The sequence below is a fragment of the Rhinoderma darwinii genome, chromosome 4, assembly GCF_050947455.1.
Source record: "Rhinoderma darwinii isolate aRhiDar2 chromosome 4, aRhiDar2.hap1, whole genome shotgun sequence".
Lineage (NCBI taxonomy): Eukaryota > Metazoa > Chordata > Amphibia > Anura > Rhinodermatidae > Rhinoderma > Rhinoderma darwinii.
Window position 1 is genome coordinate 104,287,171 of NC_134690.1, and position 21,193 is coordinate 104,308,363.

General features: G+C 43.8%; 1 protein-coding gene across 1 annotated transcript in view; it reads right to left on the reverse strand.

The window, feature by feature from the left end:
• Nucleotides 1-17,740, reverse strand: part of LOC142760809 (carboxypeptidase B-like) — a 36,398-nt gene extending 18,658 nt beyond the window's left edge. Inside the window, exons 1-6 of the mRNA XM_075863987.1 lie at nucleotides 17,645-17,740; nucleotides 17,486-17,561; nucleotides 16,439-16,563; nucleotides 14,938-15,043; nucleotides 5,375-5,476; nucleotides 2,689-2,787 (exon numbers count right to left, since the gene is read on the reverse strand). Of these exons, the coding sequence (XP_075720102.1) occupies nucleotides 2,689-2,787; nucleotides 5,375-5,476; nucleotides 14,938-15,043; nucleotides 16,439-16,563; nucleotides 17,486-17,561; nucleotides 17,645-17,718 (582 nt within the window). The 5' untranslated portion in view covers nucleotides 17,719-17,740. The remainder of the gene's footprint in view (nucleotides 1-2,688; nucleotides 2,788-5,374; nucleotides 5,477-14,937; nucleotides 15,044-16,438; nucleotides 16,564-17,485; nucleotides 17,562-17,644) is intronic.
• Between the last annotated feature and the right edge of the window lie 3,453 nt (nucleotides 17,741-21,193).

The window sequence follows — 21,193 nt, forward strand, 5'->3', positions numbered from 1 at the left end:
GACTGGATGGAAGGAGTTAGTGGTCAGCGACCACGGATGTTACATGATCTGATCTACCCTGTTCTTGGCCGCCTGACAGATTTCCAGATTACAATCTGTTGGGTCAGTCACGTAATTTTCTTCTTTATTTACCACCTCCTCCTCCCCGTCCAACAACTGTTTTTCTTTCTTCTTTTTTTTATAAACATTTGGTCCACTACACAGAATGCCCCTTAAATATGCTTTTTAACGTGTCCCAATAAATTGCTAAGGTGACAGATCCCCCTATTAATCTGAATGAATTCCCCTAATTCCTCTTTAAATTTTATTGTGTGACGAGGTCAAATTCAACCATGTAGGATTTATTGTAAATCTTAGAGTATTCGTACATCTATCTAAACTACAAATTACCGATATAGGTGAGTGATTTGATAAACACTTAACTTCATATTTAATTTTCTTTTATCTATTCAACATCCTACTATCCCCCAGGGCTAAATCTATTCTAAAAGAAGTTTTATAAACTGGTGAAACACAAGAATATTTTTTATTCTCCACAAATCCTGTAAACCCGTGTTTTGTATACAAGTTAATAACCTAGTGCAACCCCTACCTTTATATAATGTCTTACGTAATCCGTCTTTTAAAGGATCTAATATAGAATTAAAATCCCCTATAAGCAATTGTGTTGCTTCTTTTTTATTATTAAGAAACAAATTTAACCTTAGTAACACAACTAATGAAAATGGTGGAGGTATATATATGGCCACTATTACCCACAATATTCCTTTTATTGTCCCATATAAAAATATATATCTTCCATACTTATCACTTTCATGCTCTATTATCTGAAAATCTATTTGTTTGTGTATTAATACTGAGACCCCTCTAGAATGTGTAGAGAAACAAGAATGGAAAGACTGACCCACCCATCCCTTTATGACTGACCCCAGTGATTCTTGAATCAGATAAGTCTCTAGCCGGCACTCAATAGCAGGGAGATGATTATTGATAACATTTTTAGATTACTTGACATTCTTCATAGCAAATAAGATAATTGGGAAAGACCCCAGTATAAAAAATTTGTTGAAAATAATCGAATTGTACCTATTATCATAGAGTATAAAGCCACCCTTAGAAGTTTTAAATGTATTTATTGAGGTTGTTGCTTCTTGTCTCATCCTAAACCATCAGGACAACAGTGACATTAAAATGTAATATGACAACTCTTCTAATGCCTAAACAAATGTTGTGACCCCATTCCCCCCAAAGTTGTCAGTTTTGAACATGCACGCAAGACATGCACAGTTTTAGAGTTAATTCAACATGGTTCACTAAGTTTAGATATAAGGATTAAAATGATAACCTTATTTTTTTATTGCCTTATTCTTGAATAATGTGGTAGAGTATTGAAGAGCAGGTTCAGATGATTCTTAAAGGCTATGTACTTGTTCTTAACTTAGATGTGATCGAGAACCGGTGGATCCTGCGTGTCAGAGACACGCAGGAACCGCTGACACTGAACCCGTCAGTGCCGCTGACCTGAGGGATTCAGGTCTTAGTTATAGATACAGCTGCTCTGTATACAGGATACAAAACAGCTGTATCTCAAAAAGTAAAAATTATTTTTCATAAAAAGTCTTTATAAAGTTGCACCAAACACACTGATAGACATTTTTATATATACAAAAAAAAGAACAATTCCAAAGGTGTACATAGCCTTTAACAAAAGATTGGAATGGATCTGTAATTATTATCAGCACTATCAGTACTGGACACATACATTAGAGTAGATTCTAGTAGAGTCTAGCAGCTACTGGACAATGATCATGGGAATACAGCAGATGCCCCGACCAACATGTAACATTGCAATGTACAAAATTCTTTGAGACTTGCCAAGTTTACTGCCAATCACAGTCAATACCGCAGGACAGGCATTGGGAGCAACGGAGAACAAGAAAGTATTACATCTATCATGACATAAAATACTTATAGATGACAGATCTAATGAAGTTAAGCTGCTTTTAGATGACAATTTTTGTTCTAAATCTGTCGAATGTTCCTATATTTTTCAATATTGGTCTCTAAACAAGCAAATAGGAATGACGTTCAATGTGGATAAGGATGATTTCCACTGTTCAAATCTTATCAGTTGGAACCAAGTGAGTCTCAATAATATATTGACTATCACTGACCATTATTTACAGAAAAATAATTCAAATTATTTTAACAATTATAATGAAATCTGTGGCCTCCTTAAAGGGCTTGTCTAATAAAAGTCCAGCTTTAGAAAGCCCTGGGATAACAGACACACCTTATTCCTGCAGCGGCCTCTACAGGTGAAATGTAGTATTACTATGTCAGTGACTCTGCTCCCTGGCTCATCGAGGGGGTCCAGTCTGAGAGAACTTCTTCTATGATATCCATATGTTTTAATAGGGCATATTGAAAGGGTTTGTCTGAGATTATGAAAATAGCGTCTGTTTGTTGTCCTAGAAACAGCCTTACTCTTGCCCATGGACTGTGTGTGACATTGCACAGACTGTCTTGGACAAAAAAAAACAGCTACATTTTTATTGATCTCAGACAACCCCTTTAAATATGGAAACACCCTCTATACTGAAAGAAATATGTAGTTCATTACTTGAACAACATATAAATAAAATTAATAATAATAACAATAATAATAATAGTAGTAGTAATACTGACCTCTCCAACAAACCACTGACAGAAGGCAGGAGAGATCCATTCTCTGGCATGTATGCCACAATCCATGAAGATGGACGGCCCTGCAGTGCTTGACCCAACCTTTCCAAAATAATAGATACACAATGTAAGTGCTGTACTGTACTGAACATGATTAGAATTTTCTATAAATAATCTTCTAGGAAATGATCACCTACGTATAAATCTTTGTTTCAGGAAGAATAAAACAAGAGTGTTTATCTGATGAGCAGATGTTGACTATTTGTATCAATATTGCATTCATACCTAACCACAATCCCTTATTAAACCATCGATCTCTTGATTTTTTTCCTGCTTTCAGATCCACAGTTTCCATAATTTAAAATATTTCCATTATCAAAAATGTCTGCTGAGTAATAGTTTCATGCATAATCCAGCAACGGAACTAACTATGCATTAAGTGTGGTCTGAAAATGATGGAGCCAAGTCATGCCTTGGCATTTGCTGTATTGATTGGGAAGGTTAAATATTGAATAACTAAAAGAGATCCATATTCTTAAAATGTATATAAGGCTATTGAAAGAAATAGCTGTAATTAAAATATAATGATATTTTCTTTTTGGGTGGTAAATCAAAATATTTCCTCTAAAAAAAACATTATCTGTAAATATAGGCCCTTGGGTAGTCTTCTCCTTTCAGGTTGTTGAACAGTTTCAAATTTTTATGAAGTGATAGCAGAGCTGGGGATGTATTATTGCAAAACTATGTGCATTTGCCATTCAGGATTCTAGTAAATCTGGATGGCAACCTCTGTAATTGTGGCCATATCAACCGTAGAACTTTAAACAACTTGCTGACAAAGAAATAAATGTAATGGTGATTATTTAAAATGATCTTTAAATTTTTTCTTTTTATCTACTTTATATAATTTCAATATAAAAGCTCTGAACCTCCCTGCTCTGCCATTTACTAGGCTACAGGCCATCCGGCCTGCAAGATATCAGACGCAGGAACAGGATCCCTGCGCAGGCCAATGTTATGACTTCACTGGATCATACCGGCCTACACAAGGATCCCGTTGTGGAGTAGCTCCGTTCGTCGCAGGAAAGGGGCCTAGGTGAGTACAATTGTTTTGTTTTATTTGTTTGGGGGGCTGTATGGCACTATCTACAAGGGGAAGCGGAGGACTGTATGGCACTATCTACAAGAGGGAGGTTGGGGGCTCTATGGCACTGTCTACAACGGGGAGGTGGGACGCTATATGGCACTATCGACAAGGGGGATGTGGGGGCTGTATGGCACAATCTACAAGGGGGAGGTAGGGGGCAGTATGGCACTGTCTACAAGGGGAGGGGGCTATATCGCACTATCTACAAGGGGGAGGTGGGGGGCTTTATGGCACTGTCTACAAGGGGAAGTGGGGGCTGTATGGCACTATCTACAAGGTGGAGGTGGGGGCTGTATGGCACAATCTACAGGGGGCACTATCTACAATGGAAGGCTATGTCTGGCACCGAGGGGAGGGGGACATTATACTGGGGGGGGGCACTAAGGGGGCATTATACACTGTGGGGGCCACTAAGGGGACATTATACTGTGTAGGGGCACTACAGGGGGCAATATAATGTGTGTGGCATTTAGAAGACATTATACTGTGTGGGCACACTTAGAGGACAAAATACTGTGTTCTTAAAGGGGGTTATAATATATAATATTATTAAATATTATGATTATACTGTATGGGGCAGCTATGGGGGCATTATGCTATATGGGGACACTAAAGTGGCATTATACTGTGGGGAGCACTAAAGGGACATTATACTGTGCGCGGGCAATATACTGTGTGGGGGCACTTAGGGGACGTTATACTGTGTGGAGTCACTAAAGGCTCTATAATGCGTGGGGGGGGGGACTATAAATGGCATTATACTTTTGTACGTTTTATTTTTTTAATGATGGGAGTGGGGCATCAACAGAAAGTTTTGCACGGGATGCCATCTATCCTAAGGCCGACCTTAGGCACAATGCTCACCCAAGCGCTTCTGCCGCTTCATTTTAGCGATCTGTGGGGGTCTCAGTATTCAGACCCCACCGATCAAAACTTCTGACATGTCACTATGAAAAGGCCATCAATACCTGATTGGCGGGGGTCCGGCTCCCAGCACCCCCACCGAACAGCTGCTTTGAAGGGGCCATAGCGCTCGTACAAGCGTTGCTTCCCCTTCATTCCTGTCACTGCTCGTACTGTGAATCGCGGACACACTTGTAGTGGCGGTTCACAGTATTACAGCCTTCTTCTATTCATTTGAATGGGAGAAGGCTGTAATACGGTGAACCACTGATACAAGTGTGTCGGCGATTCACAGTACGAGCAGGTTGAAATGACAGGGAAGCAGCGCTCGTACAAACGCTACGGCCCTTTCAAAACAGCTGATCGTCGTGGGTGTCATCGGTGATCATTGAACCCCCACCAATCAGATATTGGTGGCTTATCCTGAGGATAGGCTATCAATTTCTTAGGATTGGACAACCCCTTTAAGGGGTTAAAGGCAAAAGGTGCCTGAGGTGTAAATCTGGACCCCATTATCTGTTATGAGTGTAGTTAAAGAGGTGGTAACCACAGGTGGACAATTAATACATTTTAAAATTCTTATATTATATAAGGTTAAAGACACTTCAAGGAGAAAACAGTTTTCTCTAATTTTCTCACCCTTAGAACATACATTGGACGATCTTCATAGGTGTTACCAATTTCAATGCGGCTGACAAGGTCTGGATGTTCAGTAGCCATCTTGCAGGTCCAGTCAACAATCTAGAATCAAAGAACAAAATCAAGCTATTAAACTAAAACCTAATACACAAGCAGCATACTATAATGCTTGCCTCTTGCGTTGTGATTGTAATCCAAGTTTTCTCAAAATTACTCTAGCAATGGAGATAAGACCCCATACAACACCAATTTTGTGCATTTACATATGTCAGCAGCTTTTAGCAGGGCATGTGTCATTTTTTTTGCATGTGTCATTTTTTTTTTGCATGTGTCATTTTTTTTTACAAGCCTTAGTCTTTCATCAGTGTCTTATTGTTAAGCGCTTGTCAGAGACAAGAATTAATAGTAGATCATGGATAAAGGCAATTACAATGCAAGCATTGCTGTTTTTTGGTCACCTCGCTTCCCCAAAAAAGCATAATAGTAATTGATCAAAAAGTTGCATGTACCCAAAATGGTATCAATAAAAACTACAGACCGCAAAAAACAAGCCATTACTACACTGCTCCATTGGTGGAAAAATATGTGTCTTAGACACAAAAAAATTGTCCCCACACCGATCAGCTGTTCCAGCAGCTTCCGAGCACCAGATGTCCGTGCCGGAAGCCTGATGACTCTGGTCACAGTATACAATGCATGGAAAGTCTTCAGACCCTTTTAATTTTTTCACATTTTTTTATGTTGAGGCCTTGTGCTAAAATAAAAGAACGTTTTCCCCCATCATTCTTCACTCAATACCCCATAATGACAAAGTGAAAACAGAATGTTAGTAATCTTTGCAATTTATTGAAAATGAAAAATGTCTGACTTTTTGCTATGACACCTTGATTGAATGTAAAAAAAGTGAAAGGGTCTGAAGACTTCAGCGGCACTGTATCGGCCATGCTGCACTACTGCAGATCTGCTCCTAATTGAAGTGAATAGAAGCAAAAATACAGTACTGCAGCACGACCGCTATGCAGTGCACGGAGCCATCTGCTTCCAACACCGGCCACTGCATAACATCCGATGCCCGGAGGCAGCCAGAACGGCTGATCGGTGCAGGGTCTTGATCATATACTGATGACCTACTGATGACCTATCAGTATGAAACACCACCCATGCCCGGACAACCCCTTTAATCGTATTGACCCGCAGAATAAAATCAACATGTTGTTTTTACTGCATGGTGAACGCAGTGAAAACTAAACTCCAAAAATATATTTTTTCAGCTTTTCAGTTTATTCTATGATACAATAAATGGTGTAGTCAACAACTACAACTCGTCCCGAAACAAACAAGCCCTCATACAGTTATATCGACAGAAAAGTACAAAACTTATGGCTTTTAGAATGTGGGGAGGAAAACAGTGAAAAATGAAAAATAACTGCAATGGGAAGGGGTTAAGCCTTGCTATAGACTCATTCCAGAATAATTTGGCCACCTCAAAACCCACAGTAGAACCTTGCATTTTTAGCTAACACTTATTTAACTTCAATATATTTAATAAAACAATAATTAGTATTAAATATTATTGAAATGTATGTAACAAAATACTGTAAATAACAAATAAGTTCAAGATAAAATCATAACGAAAGTTCCTTAATTTACTGCTATAAATGTGTTGTAACTGGACATAAATCGGATGTCATGTACTTTTATATTTTGGCCCTAAGTGATAGAATCATCTTAATGCAGAGGCCGCATGATGTTGATATAGCCAGTTGAATGATGGCAGCCATGCACTAGGCATAACATCAGTTTCCTGGAGTGTTCCAGAAGAGGCTGGATGCAGCTGCAGGCTTAAGGGAAGCCGACATGACCGTCCTGGTAGGGAAAGGGTTAATGTTACGAGGTCAGGGAAAGTTGAAGGAGCTGAAGGAGGGACGGGGAGGAGTTAAGGGGGGCGGGGGGGCCGTTACTGCGCTTCCCGCTGTTTCTCGGCATTGAGCCGGAAGCAGCGGGAGGAGTAACACACAGTAAGCAAAGCTCCCCGTTGCCCGGTTTTTTAGTAATGGCAGAGGCCTTGATTTTAGAGCGGCTGCGCGCCGCTGCTGTGCACCACGGTCCCGGATGGCTGGAGGAGACCGTGGCTGCATTAACGCGGATCCCGGACGCCGTTTCGCCACGTCGGACACGGCGTTCGGGGTCTGTTGTAAGGGACAGGCTCCCCTCCCCCGGCCCCCCTACGAGCATGGCTATGGCGGCGGGGGGGGAGTCGGCAACAACCGCTCCTGCGCTGGGCAGGCAGAGAGCGGTGGCAGGGGTGACGGCGATGCAGGCTGTGTCGACCCGTCCCTCTCGGCGGTCCCGACCTCCAGAGCGCCTTAGTCCGGAGGTAGTCCCGCGGACACGGCGTCGCAGAGGGAGCCCGATCCCGGACGCTGCAGGCCAGGCAGCTGGGAGGACCGCCCCTTCCCAGGCCCTGCGTCCTGGCAGGAATCCCAGGCCGCGACGGGGTCCGGCGGTAAGCAGGGAGTCGCAGGCCGGGCTCCCTGTCACCCCTCCCCCATCAGATGGAAGATGTCGAGAGCAAGGTACGGCCGCCCCGCATGGTGATGTTCCGGCCAGGGGGCAGGCTTCGTCAGGATCGTCTAGACGGACGACTAGATCTGCAGCGACGTCGAGGCAACAGGTCCGGTCGGAAGTCTGGGTCCCGGCGGTCGGGCGGCAGGTTGCCGGCCCATCGGTCAGCGCGTCCTCATCCCCTTTCCGAAGATGTCGTTGGGAGGGACAGTCGTCGGCGAGAGAAGAACTGGAGGAAGGTGAACTGGACGTCTATCGTCGAGGTCAGGATGGTCCGGCTGACGGGAACACAGCGCCTGTGCAGCCCGGTGAGTGTATAACTCCATTATTGTCTTATCCAGCGATTTTTATGTCGGGTGTCGGCGGGGGGGCTGCTAGCATAGCATCGGGGGCCGGTAGTGGCGCGGGCGGACGCGACGGAGCGGGTTTGGCAGATTTAGTGGGTTGCTTACGGGAGCTGGTGGGGCGCCTTGATAGGGCCGCGGCGCCGGTAGTAACGGAAGTGTCCCCTGCGGTAGTTTGGGAAGGCCCCAGGGACGTGGGATCGTTGCAGGCGCGTCCTGTGGTGGCGGTTAGAGAGGCGGTCGCGGTGTCGGTGCAGACTGAGGCACAGAAGGACGGCGATCGAGTGCGCATGGACGATCGTGCTCGGGGGGAGGTGTATGTTTGTTTTGAGGGTCCGTTGGGGGCGCATTTAAAGCAGGAGGTGCGTGATCGGATCTGGAAAGATGAATACGGTGAAAATTTTTTCTCTCTTGCCGCTGGCTAAATTCAATTTGGATAAGAGCAAGCGGGATGAGAGTAAAAAGGACGAGGAGGAACGGCGGCGGTATAGGCTTATCCCGCAGACGTTCGTTAATTGGTCGCAGGCGTTCGCCATATTGGCTAGTGTGATAGGGGAAAAGGCGCCGGAAAATTGTTCGGCGTTATTTTGTTATTTTGATGCTATTGGGGAGGCTCATAGGGCGTATGGGGGTCAGGCGTGGCTGCGATATGATGAACAATTCCGTCAGCGGAAGGCGGTTCGGCCGGCGATTCGGTGGGACCAGAAGGATATTGCTCTCTGGTTACGGGTTACGGCTCCGGTTAGGCAGCCCTTTCCCGGGAGCGGTGGCCAGGGAGGCCAGTCTAGTCAGAGTGGACCAAGCGGCGGGGGAAAGGCGGGGTTTTGCTGGCAATTCAATGAAGGCCAGTGCAAGTTTGGGGCCACGTGCAAGTTCAAGCACGTGTGCTCCGAGTGTAATGGTGCATCACACGGGGCGGCAAAATGTCTGCGGAAAAAGAGGTCCGGGAACCAGCACGGGGCTGGTCAAGGGGGTGTCGCCGGTGAGGGTGGAAAGGATGGCCCCTTATCTAAATGAGTATCCGGATAGGGCGGCAGCTAAGTTGCTTTATGAAGGGTTTAGTGTTGGTTTTGTTATTCCTCCGCCTCCTTATGAGGTTCCGGTTACGCGGAGAAATTTAAAATCGGCTTACTTGCATGCGGAAGTCGTGTCGGAAAAGTTGTTAAAAGAAGTTTCGTTGGGGCGCATGTCGGGGCCATTTGTGGAGTCGCCGGTGAAAGATTTAGTTGTGTCCCCTTTGGGTATTGTCCCTAAACGCGAGCCCGGAAAGTTTCGTTTGATTCAACATTTATCGTATCCCAAAGGTTCGTCGGTAAATGACGGGATTGATCACGAGTTGTGTTCCGTAGTTTATACCTCATTCGATAAGGCGGTGGGGTTAGTGCGGGCTGCGGGTCCGGGGGCGCTGCTAGCAAAAACCGACATCGAGGCGGCGTTCAGGTTGTTGCCGGTGCATCCAGAAAGCCAACGGCTGTTGGGTTGTTTTTGGAATGGGGCCTTTTACGTGGATCGGTGCCTTCCGATGGGGTGTTCTCTTTCTTGTGCATACTTCGAGGCGTTTAGTAGCTTCGTGGAGTGGCAATGGAGTGTCGGCTCCCGGCGGATAAGTTGGGTGCTTTGAGGCTGGAGGTGCGACGGGCTTGTAGAAGGAAGAAAATGTCGCTGAGGGAGCTTCAGTCGCTGCTGGGGAAGTTGAATTTCGCCTGCCGGATTATGCCGATGGGGAGGGTGTTTGGTAGAAGGTTGGCGGCGGCAACGGCGGGAGTGCGGGCGCCGCATCATTTTGTGAGGCTCAAGGAGGAGCACCGAGCTGATCTTCAGGTTTGGGATGACTTCTTGGGCCAGTACAATGGTCGCTCGCTATGGATGGCCCCAGCGCAGGATACGAGTGATCTGAATATTTTCACGGATGCGGCTGGGGCGGGTGGCTTTGGAGCTTACGGGGGAGGTCCGTGGTGCGCAGGTCAATGGCCGGCTAGCTGGGTGTCCAGTGGATTGACGCGGAATCTGGCCCTGCTCGAGCTGTTTCCCATCGTGGTGGCGGCTACCATTTGGGGGGACAGGCTCAGGGATAAGAAGGTCCGTTTTTACTGCGACAACATGGGGGTGGTGCTTGCCATTAATAACATCACGGCGTCCTCTCCTCCGGTAGTTCAATTGTTGCGACATTTAGTGTTGGTGTGTTTGTCGTTGAACGCGTGGGTGGTGGCGGTGCATGTCCCGGGTGTACGGAATTGTGTTGCTGATGCTCTTTCTCGCTCGCAGTGGGACCGGTTTCGGCAATTGGCCCCGGGAGCGGAACGTCTCGGTTTGGCGTGTCCGGATCATCTATGGGATCTGGTATCGGTCCCGTAGAGCAGCTGTTACAAAGGTCTTTGGCGCGCACGACGTGGAGTGCTTATGCTGCTTGTTGGAGGCAGTGGGAGGAGTGGGTAAGAGGGTTGGGTGATGTCAATACGGATAGAGACAGGTTGGTGGCACTTTTGTATTGGTTAGGGGATGCCTGGGAGGGGGGGTTTTCAGTAGCGAAGGTGAACCGGTTTATATCCGCGGTGGCGTTTGGGCTTAAGTTGCGGGGCTTGCGGGATGTATCGAAGGAATTTCTGGTATCGCAGGCTTTGAAGGGGTTGCGCAGAGGTAGGGTGGAGGCGGATAGTAGAAGGCCGGTGTCGTTTGCTTTGCTGGGCTTGTTGGGCGGTTCATTGGCATCGGTATGTCGTTCTTCAGATGAAATGGATTTGTTTCGGTTGGCTTTCTCGTTGGCGTTCTTCGGAGCATTTAGAATAGGTGAGTTGGTGTCGCCAAGTACTAAACAGGCAGGGGGGCTGAGATCTGGGGAGGTGAGCCTTTTTGCAGATCGGTTGGAGGTATGGTTGCGTAGATCAAAAACTGACCAATTAGGGAAGGGAAAACTGATAGTTTTGTTCGCTCTCCCGGGGTCGGTCATGTGCCCAGTAGAGTGCATGCGGGGTTTTACAAAAAACAGGGGGTCTCCAGATTTGCCTTTGTTACGTCATGTGGACGGGTCGTTCTTGTCCAGGTTTCAGTTTGGAGCTGTTTTTAAAAAATGTTTGACGGCGGTTGGGGTTGCGGCAGGCTCATATTCATCTCATTCCTTCCGGATTGGCGCAGCAACGGAAGCAGGGCGCTGGGGGTTGGATGATGAGGGGGTGAGGCGTATTGGTCGTTGGGAGTCTAGAAGGTTTAAGTCTTATGTCCGCCCCCATATGTTGTAAGTTTGTTGTTATGCTTGCAAATGTTATATGGTGGTGCCTAACTGTGTTTTCCGTTTCAGATTCGCCTCCTTGTCTGGTGTGGTTGATGGGTCATTCGTACGTGCACTGGGGGGCTTTGAGGGCGGACGTCCGCCCGGATGGTCGCCAGTTGCGCATTCCGCGACAGGATGCGGTTGTGCATTGGCTGGGGTTTAGAGGTATGTCATGGAACAGGGTGTTGGCGGAATTCCAGACATATGTGCGGCTCGATAGGGTTCCGGAGGTTTTAGTGTTGCACGTGGGTGGGAATGACTTAGGAGTCCGCCCTTTTCGTGAGTTGGTGCGGGATATCAAACATGATTTGTTGTGTTTGTGGGTATCTTATCCCAAGTTGGTGGTAGTGTGGTCGGACATAGTCCCAAGGAAGCATTGGCGGTTAGCTAGATCGGTGGAGAGAGTCAATAAGGCTCGGATAAAAGTTAACCGGGCGGTGTCCCGTTTTGTGGCGAAGAACGGGGGCATTTGCGTGAGGCATAGGGATTTGGAGTCAGGATTGGGGAATTTCTGGAGGAGTGACGGGGTTCATCTGACCGAGGTTGGCATTGATATTTGGAGCTTGGCTATAGCAGAAGGCATAGAAAGGGCGGTGGTGGTGTGGAGGAACTCACAGGCTTAAGGTGGTCAAGGCCTGTTTCGCGGTGGCGGGGGGAGTCCTTGAGGCCAGTCAGTACAAAATGGTGGGGGGGTCGCATCGGGGGTATGCGTCCCCCAAAAAAGGTACATGGTTGAAGACTTCATCGGGTGTTATCCCTTTGAAGTGGTCTTCTGGTAGAAGGTATGTCACTTGAAGGCTTCATCGGGTGTTATCCCTTTGAAGTGGACTTCTAGTGGTCGGTATATCACTTGAGGGCTTCATCGGGTGTTATCCCCTTGAAGTGGACTTCTAGTGGTTGGAGCCATCTGCAGAGGTGAACGGTGCTTCCGAGCTGGTTTACGGCTGGAGGTAATTAGTGGTTTGCAGATGGCTAATTCGGTGTGTTCTTGAAAGGAACATCTGAAGGGGCTTCAAGGACTTCCTCTGCTCGGGTTAATGTTAACGTTTAATTGTTATTTATGATTCTGACCCATGTTGGGTCATGTGAATTATTAGGAGGAATTCTCTGGTGGATTCCTAACTAGTTATCCGAATGTTTCGGATTTAAATTGTTTTTATAAAACTGTGAAATTAATAAACGGCTGCTGTGGCCATTTCACATCCAACCTCGGTGTCATGTGTCGTTACTAAATGGGGATGGGGGATAGTATGGTTTAAGGTTAACCCACGACTCTACCTAGGCAGGTCAAGAAGAGGCTGGATGCAGCTGCAGGCTTAAGGGAAGCCGACATGACCGTCCTGGTAGGGAAAGGGTTAATGTTACGAGGTCAGGGAAAGTTGAAGGAGCTGAAGGAGGGACGGGGAGGAGTTAAGGGGGGCGGGGGGGCCGTTACTGCGCTTCCCGCTGTTTCTCGGCATTGAGCCGGAAGCAGCGGGAGGAGTAACACACAGTAAGCAAAGCTCCCACCCTCCCACCCTTGTTTTGTTACTCCTTAGGTCTTATGTACGTCTGGCTATGAGCGTTGTGTTTTATTTTGTGTGCTTATTTAACATGTTTTTCTTTTTTCCGGAGTAGGTTCTGTTGTCATGGCAGCTGGCGGGGGGAGTCCTTGAGGCCAGTCAGTACAAAATGGTGGGGGGGTCGCATCGGGGGTATGCGTCCCCCAAAAAAGGTACATGGTTGAAGACTTCATCGGGTGTTATCCCTTTGAAGTGGTCTTCTGGTAGAAGGTATGTCACTTGAAGGCTTCATCGGGTGTTATCCCTTTGAAGTGGACTTCTAGTGGTCGGTATATCACTTGAGGGCTTCATCGGGTGTTATCCCCTTGAAGTGGACTTCTAGTGGTTGGAGCCATCTGCAGAGGTGAACGGTGCTTCCGAGCTGGTTTACGGCTGGAGGTAATTAGTGGTTTGCAGATGGCTAATTCGGTGTGTTCTTGAAAGGAACATCTGAAGGGGCTTCAAGGACTTCCTCTGCTCGGGTTAATGTTAACGTTTAATTGTTATTTATGATTCTGACCCATGTTGGGTCATGTGAATTATTAGGAGGAATTCTCTGGTGGATTCCTAACTAGTTATCCGAATGTTTCGGATTTAAATTGTTTTTATAAAACTGTGAAATTAATAAACGGCTGCTGTGGCCATTTCACATCCAACCTCGGTGTCATGTGTCGTTACTAAATGGGGATGGGGGATAGTATGGTTTAAGGTTAACCCACGACTCTACCTAGGCAGGTCATGCAAAAGACTGTTTTTTGTTAAGACAATGCCAGGCTACTGGCACTGTGAATAATTGGGCCTTAGAACTTTTGCTGCACTTGCCTACAGCCCCAACTTTGCCCCATCTATTTTTTATTGTTTCCAAAGCTTATAGTTGAAGTTTGATAAAGGCTATACTAGTTTAGTCTAGCAAGCAATCTTGATTATATTAAAAACTAAATAGCAGGATACTTTACTTTCAGATTTCTTCTTGTATATAATATACATGATAATATCAATAAAAATCAATATCTATGTCCTATGAATTTGTGACATAATAAGAAAAAACAAAACTAAAACCTAAGCATAAAAAAGTGTTTCCATAACTTATGACTTGGCATAACAATATTATTTGAACATTTAAATATGTGTTACTGCTGCTCCATGCCCTGGTGACACCACAATTGTTAAGGTACACAGTTGGGCAGATATCCTTGAACTGTTTGGTTCAAAGATTTTTATCGACAAACCACTTCATGAGTGCAAAGTGATGGAATTATAAAATTTTTATTTTTTTGTACTGTTTCACAATCAAGATAAGAAGTGTATACTCTTAGCAATAATTGGTTGGTTGCTAGTTAGACAAGGGGGCAGAGTCTAAGAAACCTGCCCATTCTTCACGCTTAACTTCTGCAAGGAGGTATGGATTTTCCTGATCGGAATCCCAAGTCAGGAGCGTAGCCAGCAAGGAAGCGGTTAGGTTGAAGCTAGTCGGTGGATAAGATGGGCCATAGTCAGAAGAAAGGCCAGGGGTCAATTCAAGGAGTAAAACCACAGGTACTAGGCAACAAATCCAAAGAGCGAGACAGAAGCAGAATCCAGGAATGAAGTCAAGATCAGGGTCAGAGTTAAGAATGTACCTGTAGATGAGGTGTAAAGGCTGAAGTCTTCTTTAAATCAGCTGCCAGGGCCGACGTCATCCTTGAGCATCGTTGCCCTGGCAACCTGGCACAACCGGCTGTGCAGAGGAAGGGAGCTGTAGCCATATCCAGCAGGGCAGCAGCAGAAGACAGAGGATGTTGCTAGAGCAGCGGATATGATATTAAAATAATAGCAAATATATATAAATATGTTCCGGTTACTTACCGTATCCCAATCATTGTACTTAATATATTTATGCTTCTTAGACTTCCGTAGCCTAGGTCTGTCCCGCTGAGCTTCAATCCCGACCTGAAGGTCATGGAATAAAACCCTAATAGAATGGACCAGGTAAATCATGTTACTTTCCTAGTTTCATCGCTTAATGTATTGCCCTTTATTATCTTCAAGGCACATGTACGGTCAAAATATGTTTTTCTAGACATATGAAAGTTGTTTACATCACAATCCTGAAACTGGTTGGAGGACAATAAATAAGTTCAAGTCAGAAAAGAGAAATTATTTATAATGTCATGATTTGTCTCTTGATAGGTATCAGGTCTAGATTATAGGAAGGGCAACAGAGAGAGAGAGAGAGAGAGAGAGAGAGAGCCGAGGTAAAAGTTGGGGCTATGTTTGTTTCATATGCATATTCATAATTCAGTTTATAGGATTTTATGTAGGCTGGTATAGACATAAGCAGCCAAAAAACATATCACATCAACCCCTTACCCCTTTCTCCATTTAGCTGTCCGGAACTAAATACTGATATTCAGTCTGTTGACTAAAAGAGTGAGATCACTTTAATTGTTCTGTTTAGAACCCTTGGTTCTAGTTGAATGTGGGGCATTTTTCAACCATGTATTTAGTAGTGGAGAGGAAAATGTGTCCTTTCTACATATAGTTGTGACTTATTTTAGGACAACATGAATTAATTTCATTCTTGCCTTATTTTGAGTACCAACTTTAGGAGGATACCATGTCCGGTGCCGCACAAAACATTCTGACTAATCCCCACCCCTTAAATAGGCCACTCCTCCAAAATGAAACCAAATATAATGTCCTTTATCATAAATAGTGCACATGACTTCTGCACCCTAGCACTCGGTCAGGCCACAGAACCCTTTGTTCACGCACTTTATTATATTGACAAAAAGCTGTTGTAGTAACACAGATCTATCAGCCTTTACCTCACACTAATGGTCCCATAGGCAATAGTGCATAGTCATAAGAGTGCCAGCCACAGTGCTTCCATGACAGTGACATCCACAGTGCCCCTAAAATAATAACAGCCGCAGTGCCACCCACAAGGCCAAGTGCCAGCACCAATGTCCCCTTTATTGTGCCAGCCACATGCCATAGGTGGGGCAGGTAGATCAGTGGCCTTTCATGAAAACATTGATGGTTCAGTAAAGGCTGCAGGTGCGTACTGTGTGCGCAAGAACCCGCATGCTACAATGCAAGCAGCAGAGACAAACGCTTGTCTCTGCTGCCATCACCTAATCACCAATTTCGTCTCTGATAATCTAGGAGAACAATAGATTCTTCTGGGAGTTTGGGAGGTCTCCCCTTTTATCAAGAGTCTCCCTGACATTCTGGCATTACGGATGCATGATTAGTTTGCCATCTGGCAGGGTGAAAACATCTTTTATTGTAAAATAGTAAATTATAATTTACTCAACAAATACAAAGCTCAATTAAATATTTATTACTAAATAATGACACCTACTGAAATTGTGCAGTATTCTGCTTCAGAAGGTGGAGGATGGATTCGGTCTGATTGGCATGAATATGAAAGTCCACAGTCATGTTTGCTGCTATTCTTGATGGTGAATCTGGGCGCCAAAAATCCAGCTTAACAAAAGGACATCAGGGTTAATGCTGTAGCTTGTGGAGATAAAGCAAATGTAATGTTCTAAGAGTTTAAGGAAATAGATAAAAATCTTAATTTGTGAAAATTTTAAGAGTTATGTTATAGAATTGCCTAGCTAACAATTCCCTAATACAGTATAACTACAAGTGGGAGTCATTCATAGATAACCTGCAGAAGCTGTTTGTAGAATACTTAAAGGCGTTTTAACATCAGAGACATTTAGGATATGTCTTAAATTTCAGATAGATGCGGGTCCCACCTTTGTGACCCACACCTATCTCTAGAACGGGGCCCCCAAAACCCCGTCCTACCTTTTTCTGCTCCCTCCGTCTCCCCGGCCACTTCCTGACTATATGGTGGGGAGTTATGAAAACAGCGTGCAATGATGGGAGTGATTTTCCTTTTAAAAAATATCTCCTACTGTTATAAATATAGTTATGTTGCTTGTGACGACCGATGCCATACATTTCCATCAGTTGGATTTAGTAACATAGATACAGCAATAATAGTTACATAGTTACATAGTACGGTTTAAAAAAGGCATGTCTATCAAATTCAACCAAGGGATAGGTAAAAGGGCAGAAATATGGGTAAACTTTAGAACTTTTTTAACTCCTTTGATCCAGAGTACGGTTAAAAAAATAAATAAATAAATACCCATAAGGCATTAATCAATCTGCCTTAAAAAGGAAACATTGCTGATACCAAGTGGCGATCAGACTGGACCAACATTCAAACAGGCATTCTTTGTTGTTTATATTGTATATATTATGCATGTGGCCATTTGTAAAACGTTCCATCACATCATTGAAATTAAATGAAAAAATTAAATGTCCTGTGAATAATTTCAAAATCAGTTGTCACTAAAGGTACTCGTGTACATTTGTTACTACAACTACTTACATTAAATGTCTTGTCCATACTTTTAATAAACTTGACATGTTCTTCTGTCTCCAGCTGGACCTGGATTACCTTGTGCCTGGAATCAATGTTGGAGAATACAATGAGAAGCCTTGCTAGATTTACTTACTCTTAAATTAACATTTAGAAATAAAAAGTTACCCATGAAAAGTCAAACTGGATGATTCTGAACAGGCAACAGAGGCACAAAACCAAATCACCAGCAATCTCATCATTTTGACATTGGCTATTCAGTTGGTTCGGTCTCAGTCCTCTCCTTTTACTAGATAATGTTATCTGATTGTGTTATTTCTCCTCCCCAGCTCTGTTACTGTTCTGTTAATGTATCTTTTAACTTTTGTTTTATTCCATACCCTCAAGTTTTTAAAACAAAGGTTTTTATTGTTTTTTGTACATAACATCCAAACAGACAGGAATATCTCATCCAGCTCAACAAGAAATAAGGTACATTGACATACATCATGAACCATCCTTGTCCAGAATTGCATAGTAGATTAATTGAATTATAATATGCAAGCAAGAGTTTTATTATGCAGTTACATCATGTGACCTTAATTCCAGGACGGTAATGTGTCTAAAACCGAGTGAGAGAGATATAAACAGTCAACTTAACCAAAACATTGCACACACAATTGGCACCCGGTATAAAAAGGTCTATCTAGTACGTTACACATTTGGCACTCTGCGACCATGATTTCCACTTTTCCTCCATTCTTTTCCCAAACACACTGAATGAAAGCGTTTTCTCACAGTTATATGTGTTGTTAAGAAGGGCAATTACTTCAGACATATGAGGGATTGTCTGGCTTTTCCAGTACCTTGAAAGAACCAGTTTAGCTGACAGCAAAATATGGCCTATCAAGGCTCTCTGGCTAAGAGGGATCATGTGTATATTCAGGAACAGTAACGCGAGTTCAGGTGACGGTCCATACCCACAAGTTTATTATCATCAATTATCAGCGAGCTACAACTATAATCAGCCATTTTTATTTATTTTTTAGTTTATTTATTTCCCACGTCCCAGGAGTCCTAACTTTTTAATTTTCTGTCAACATAGTCGTATGAAGACTTGTTTTTTGTGGGATGAGTTGTAGTTTTAAATGTCACCATTAAATGTACCAAATAATGTACTGGGAAATGTAAAAAAAATAAATCTTTGTGATATCGTATGGAAAAAAACCTGCATTACTCTCCAATATTTGTTTGGGTTTTGCTTTTACGGCGTTCACTGTGCGTTAAAAATTACATATTAACTCTATTCTGCAGTTTAATTGTGATTATGGGTCTACAAATTTATATAATTCTTACAAAATAAAAACACTTTGTTAAAAGAATTATCGTATTTTTCGGACTATAAGACGCACCTGACTATAAGACTCACCCAGGTTTTAGATAACAGAAAATAGGAAAAAAATTCATATTTTACTACTTTTACAAAGAAAAAACTGTTTGTTAAAAAAAATAATTTGCTCAGTTTCACCACATTCTGAGAGCCATAACTTTTATATTTTTTCATCGTTTGAGCGGTTTAAGGGATTATTTTTTGCGGGACGAGCTGTAGTTTTTATTGCCACAATTTTTTGTTACATTCAATTTTTTTAACACTTTTTATTCATTCTTTTTAGCACTAAGGTGGCCAAAAAATAATGATTCTGGGATTTTACATTTTTTTACGCTGTTTACCATGCGAGTCAAATACTGCTATATTGTAATAGTTCAGAGTTTTACTGACACAGCGGTGCCAATTTATTTATTTTTTTACATTGTGCTTGGGGAAAAATGGGTAAAGGTTTATTTTTTTTACTTTTAGGGCTTATTTAGACGAACGTGATATACGTCCGTGCAACGCGCATGATTTTCACGCACCTCGCATGAACCTATGTTAGTCTATGGGGCCGTGCAGACTGTCCATGAGTTTCACGCAGCATGTGTCCGCTTCGTAAAACTCACGACATGTCCGTTATGTGTGCGTTGTTCGCGCACCGCGCACCCATTGAAGTCAATGGGTGCGTGAAAATCACGCGCAGCACACGGAAGCACTTCCGTGTGACACGCGTGATTCGCGAACAGCAGCAAAAAGTATGAATGAAAACAGAAAAGCACCACGTGCTTTTCTGTTCACAAACATACAAACAGAGTGTCATAATGATGGCGGTTGCGCGAAAACCACGTATCATACGAGGGTGACACACGGAGCTGTTAAGTACCTTTTGAGCACGCAAAACGCCCCGTTTTTTGCGCGCGCAGAATGCACATGCTCGTGTAAATCCGGCCTTAATATTTTTTTACACTCCTGAACATTTATCTAACTTTTACTTTTACACATTTTATTAGTTCCCCTAGGAAAATTGAACCAGCAATCACTGGTACAATACACTACAATACATGGATGAGTTACGGAAACAGCGTAACTCGCTGAGCTACGCTGTTTCCGTAACTCCCATAGTAGTGAATTGCAGTTAGAGAAGCAGCGTATCATGTTACATGTTATGTAGCTCAGTGAGTTACGCTATTTTCGTAACTCCACCATGTACGCTGTTTTCGTAGCTACCGAGTTCCGGAAACAGCGTAGCTCACAGTGCTACGCTGTTTCCATAACTCCCATTCACTTCTATGGGAGTTACGGAAACAGTGTAGCTCAGCGAGAACTCGGCTGTTTCCGTAACTCCCGACCACCTAACCAGGAAGTGGCCTGGAGACAGCGGAGCCAAGTAAGATAAAAAGGGGTTTAGGGGCCCCATTCTAGAGATAGGTGCGGCTCCCAGAGGTGGGACCCGCATCTATCTAACATTTATGACATATCCTGTGGATATGTCATAAATGTCCTTCATGGGAAGACCTCTATAAATGCCGCGGTCGCTATTGACCTCGGCATTTAACTAGTTAAACGACCAGGAACAGCGCCATCGCTGTTCCTGGCTGGTAGAGCAGCGTGTCAGCTGTAAAACACAGCTGATACCTGCAGTGTATGGAGCGGGCTCAGCGCATGAGCCCTCTCTGCTCCAAACATCATCCCCTTCCTGCTCCATGATGTGCCGGCACATCATAGGTCCGGAAGGGGTTAAGTAAGAAGCGGTCAGAGGGCCCGGCGCTGCCGAGTCCCTTGACTGCCGACTATAAGACGCAGGGACTTTTTAGCAAGATTTACTCTTGCTAAAAACGGCGTCTTATAGTCCGAAAAATACGGTTGTTTTGTTTTGCCATATTCTGAGACCTATAACTTTTTTCATTTTCCATCAATAAATCTATGTGGGTTCTTGTTTTTTTGTGGGGTGAGTTTTTATTGTTACCGTTTTGGGATGCATATGACTTTTTAAAAAAAAATTATTCTATTTTTGTTGGTGAGGTGATCCAAAACAGCTATTCTGTTTATTTTTTATTTTTAAGGTGTTCACCATGCGGGGTAAATAATTTTATATTGTAATATCGCAGACTCTTAAGGGTGCAGCAATACCAATTATGTTTATTTCTTTTTTTTTTTTACATTACTTTAGGGGAAAAATGGGCAAAGGGTTTTACATATTTTTTTCCTAGGGGACTTAAACATGTGATTGTTTAATTGGTTGTACAATACACTGCAATACAAATGTATTGCAGTGTATGGTACTTTTACCGCTCTCCTATTAAGCCCTGCCTATAGCAGTGCTTAAAAGGGCGACAAAAATGGCAGACCTGGGGATTTTATAAGGC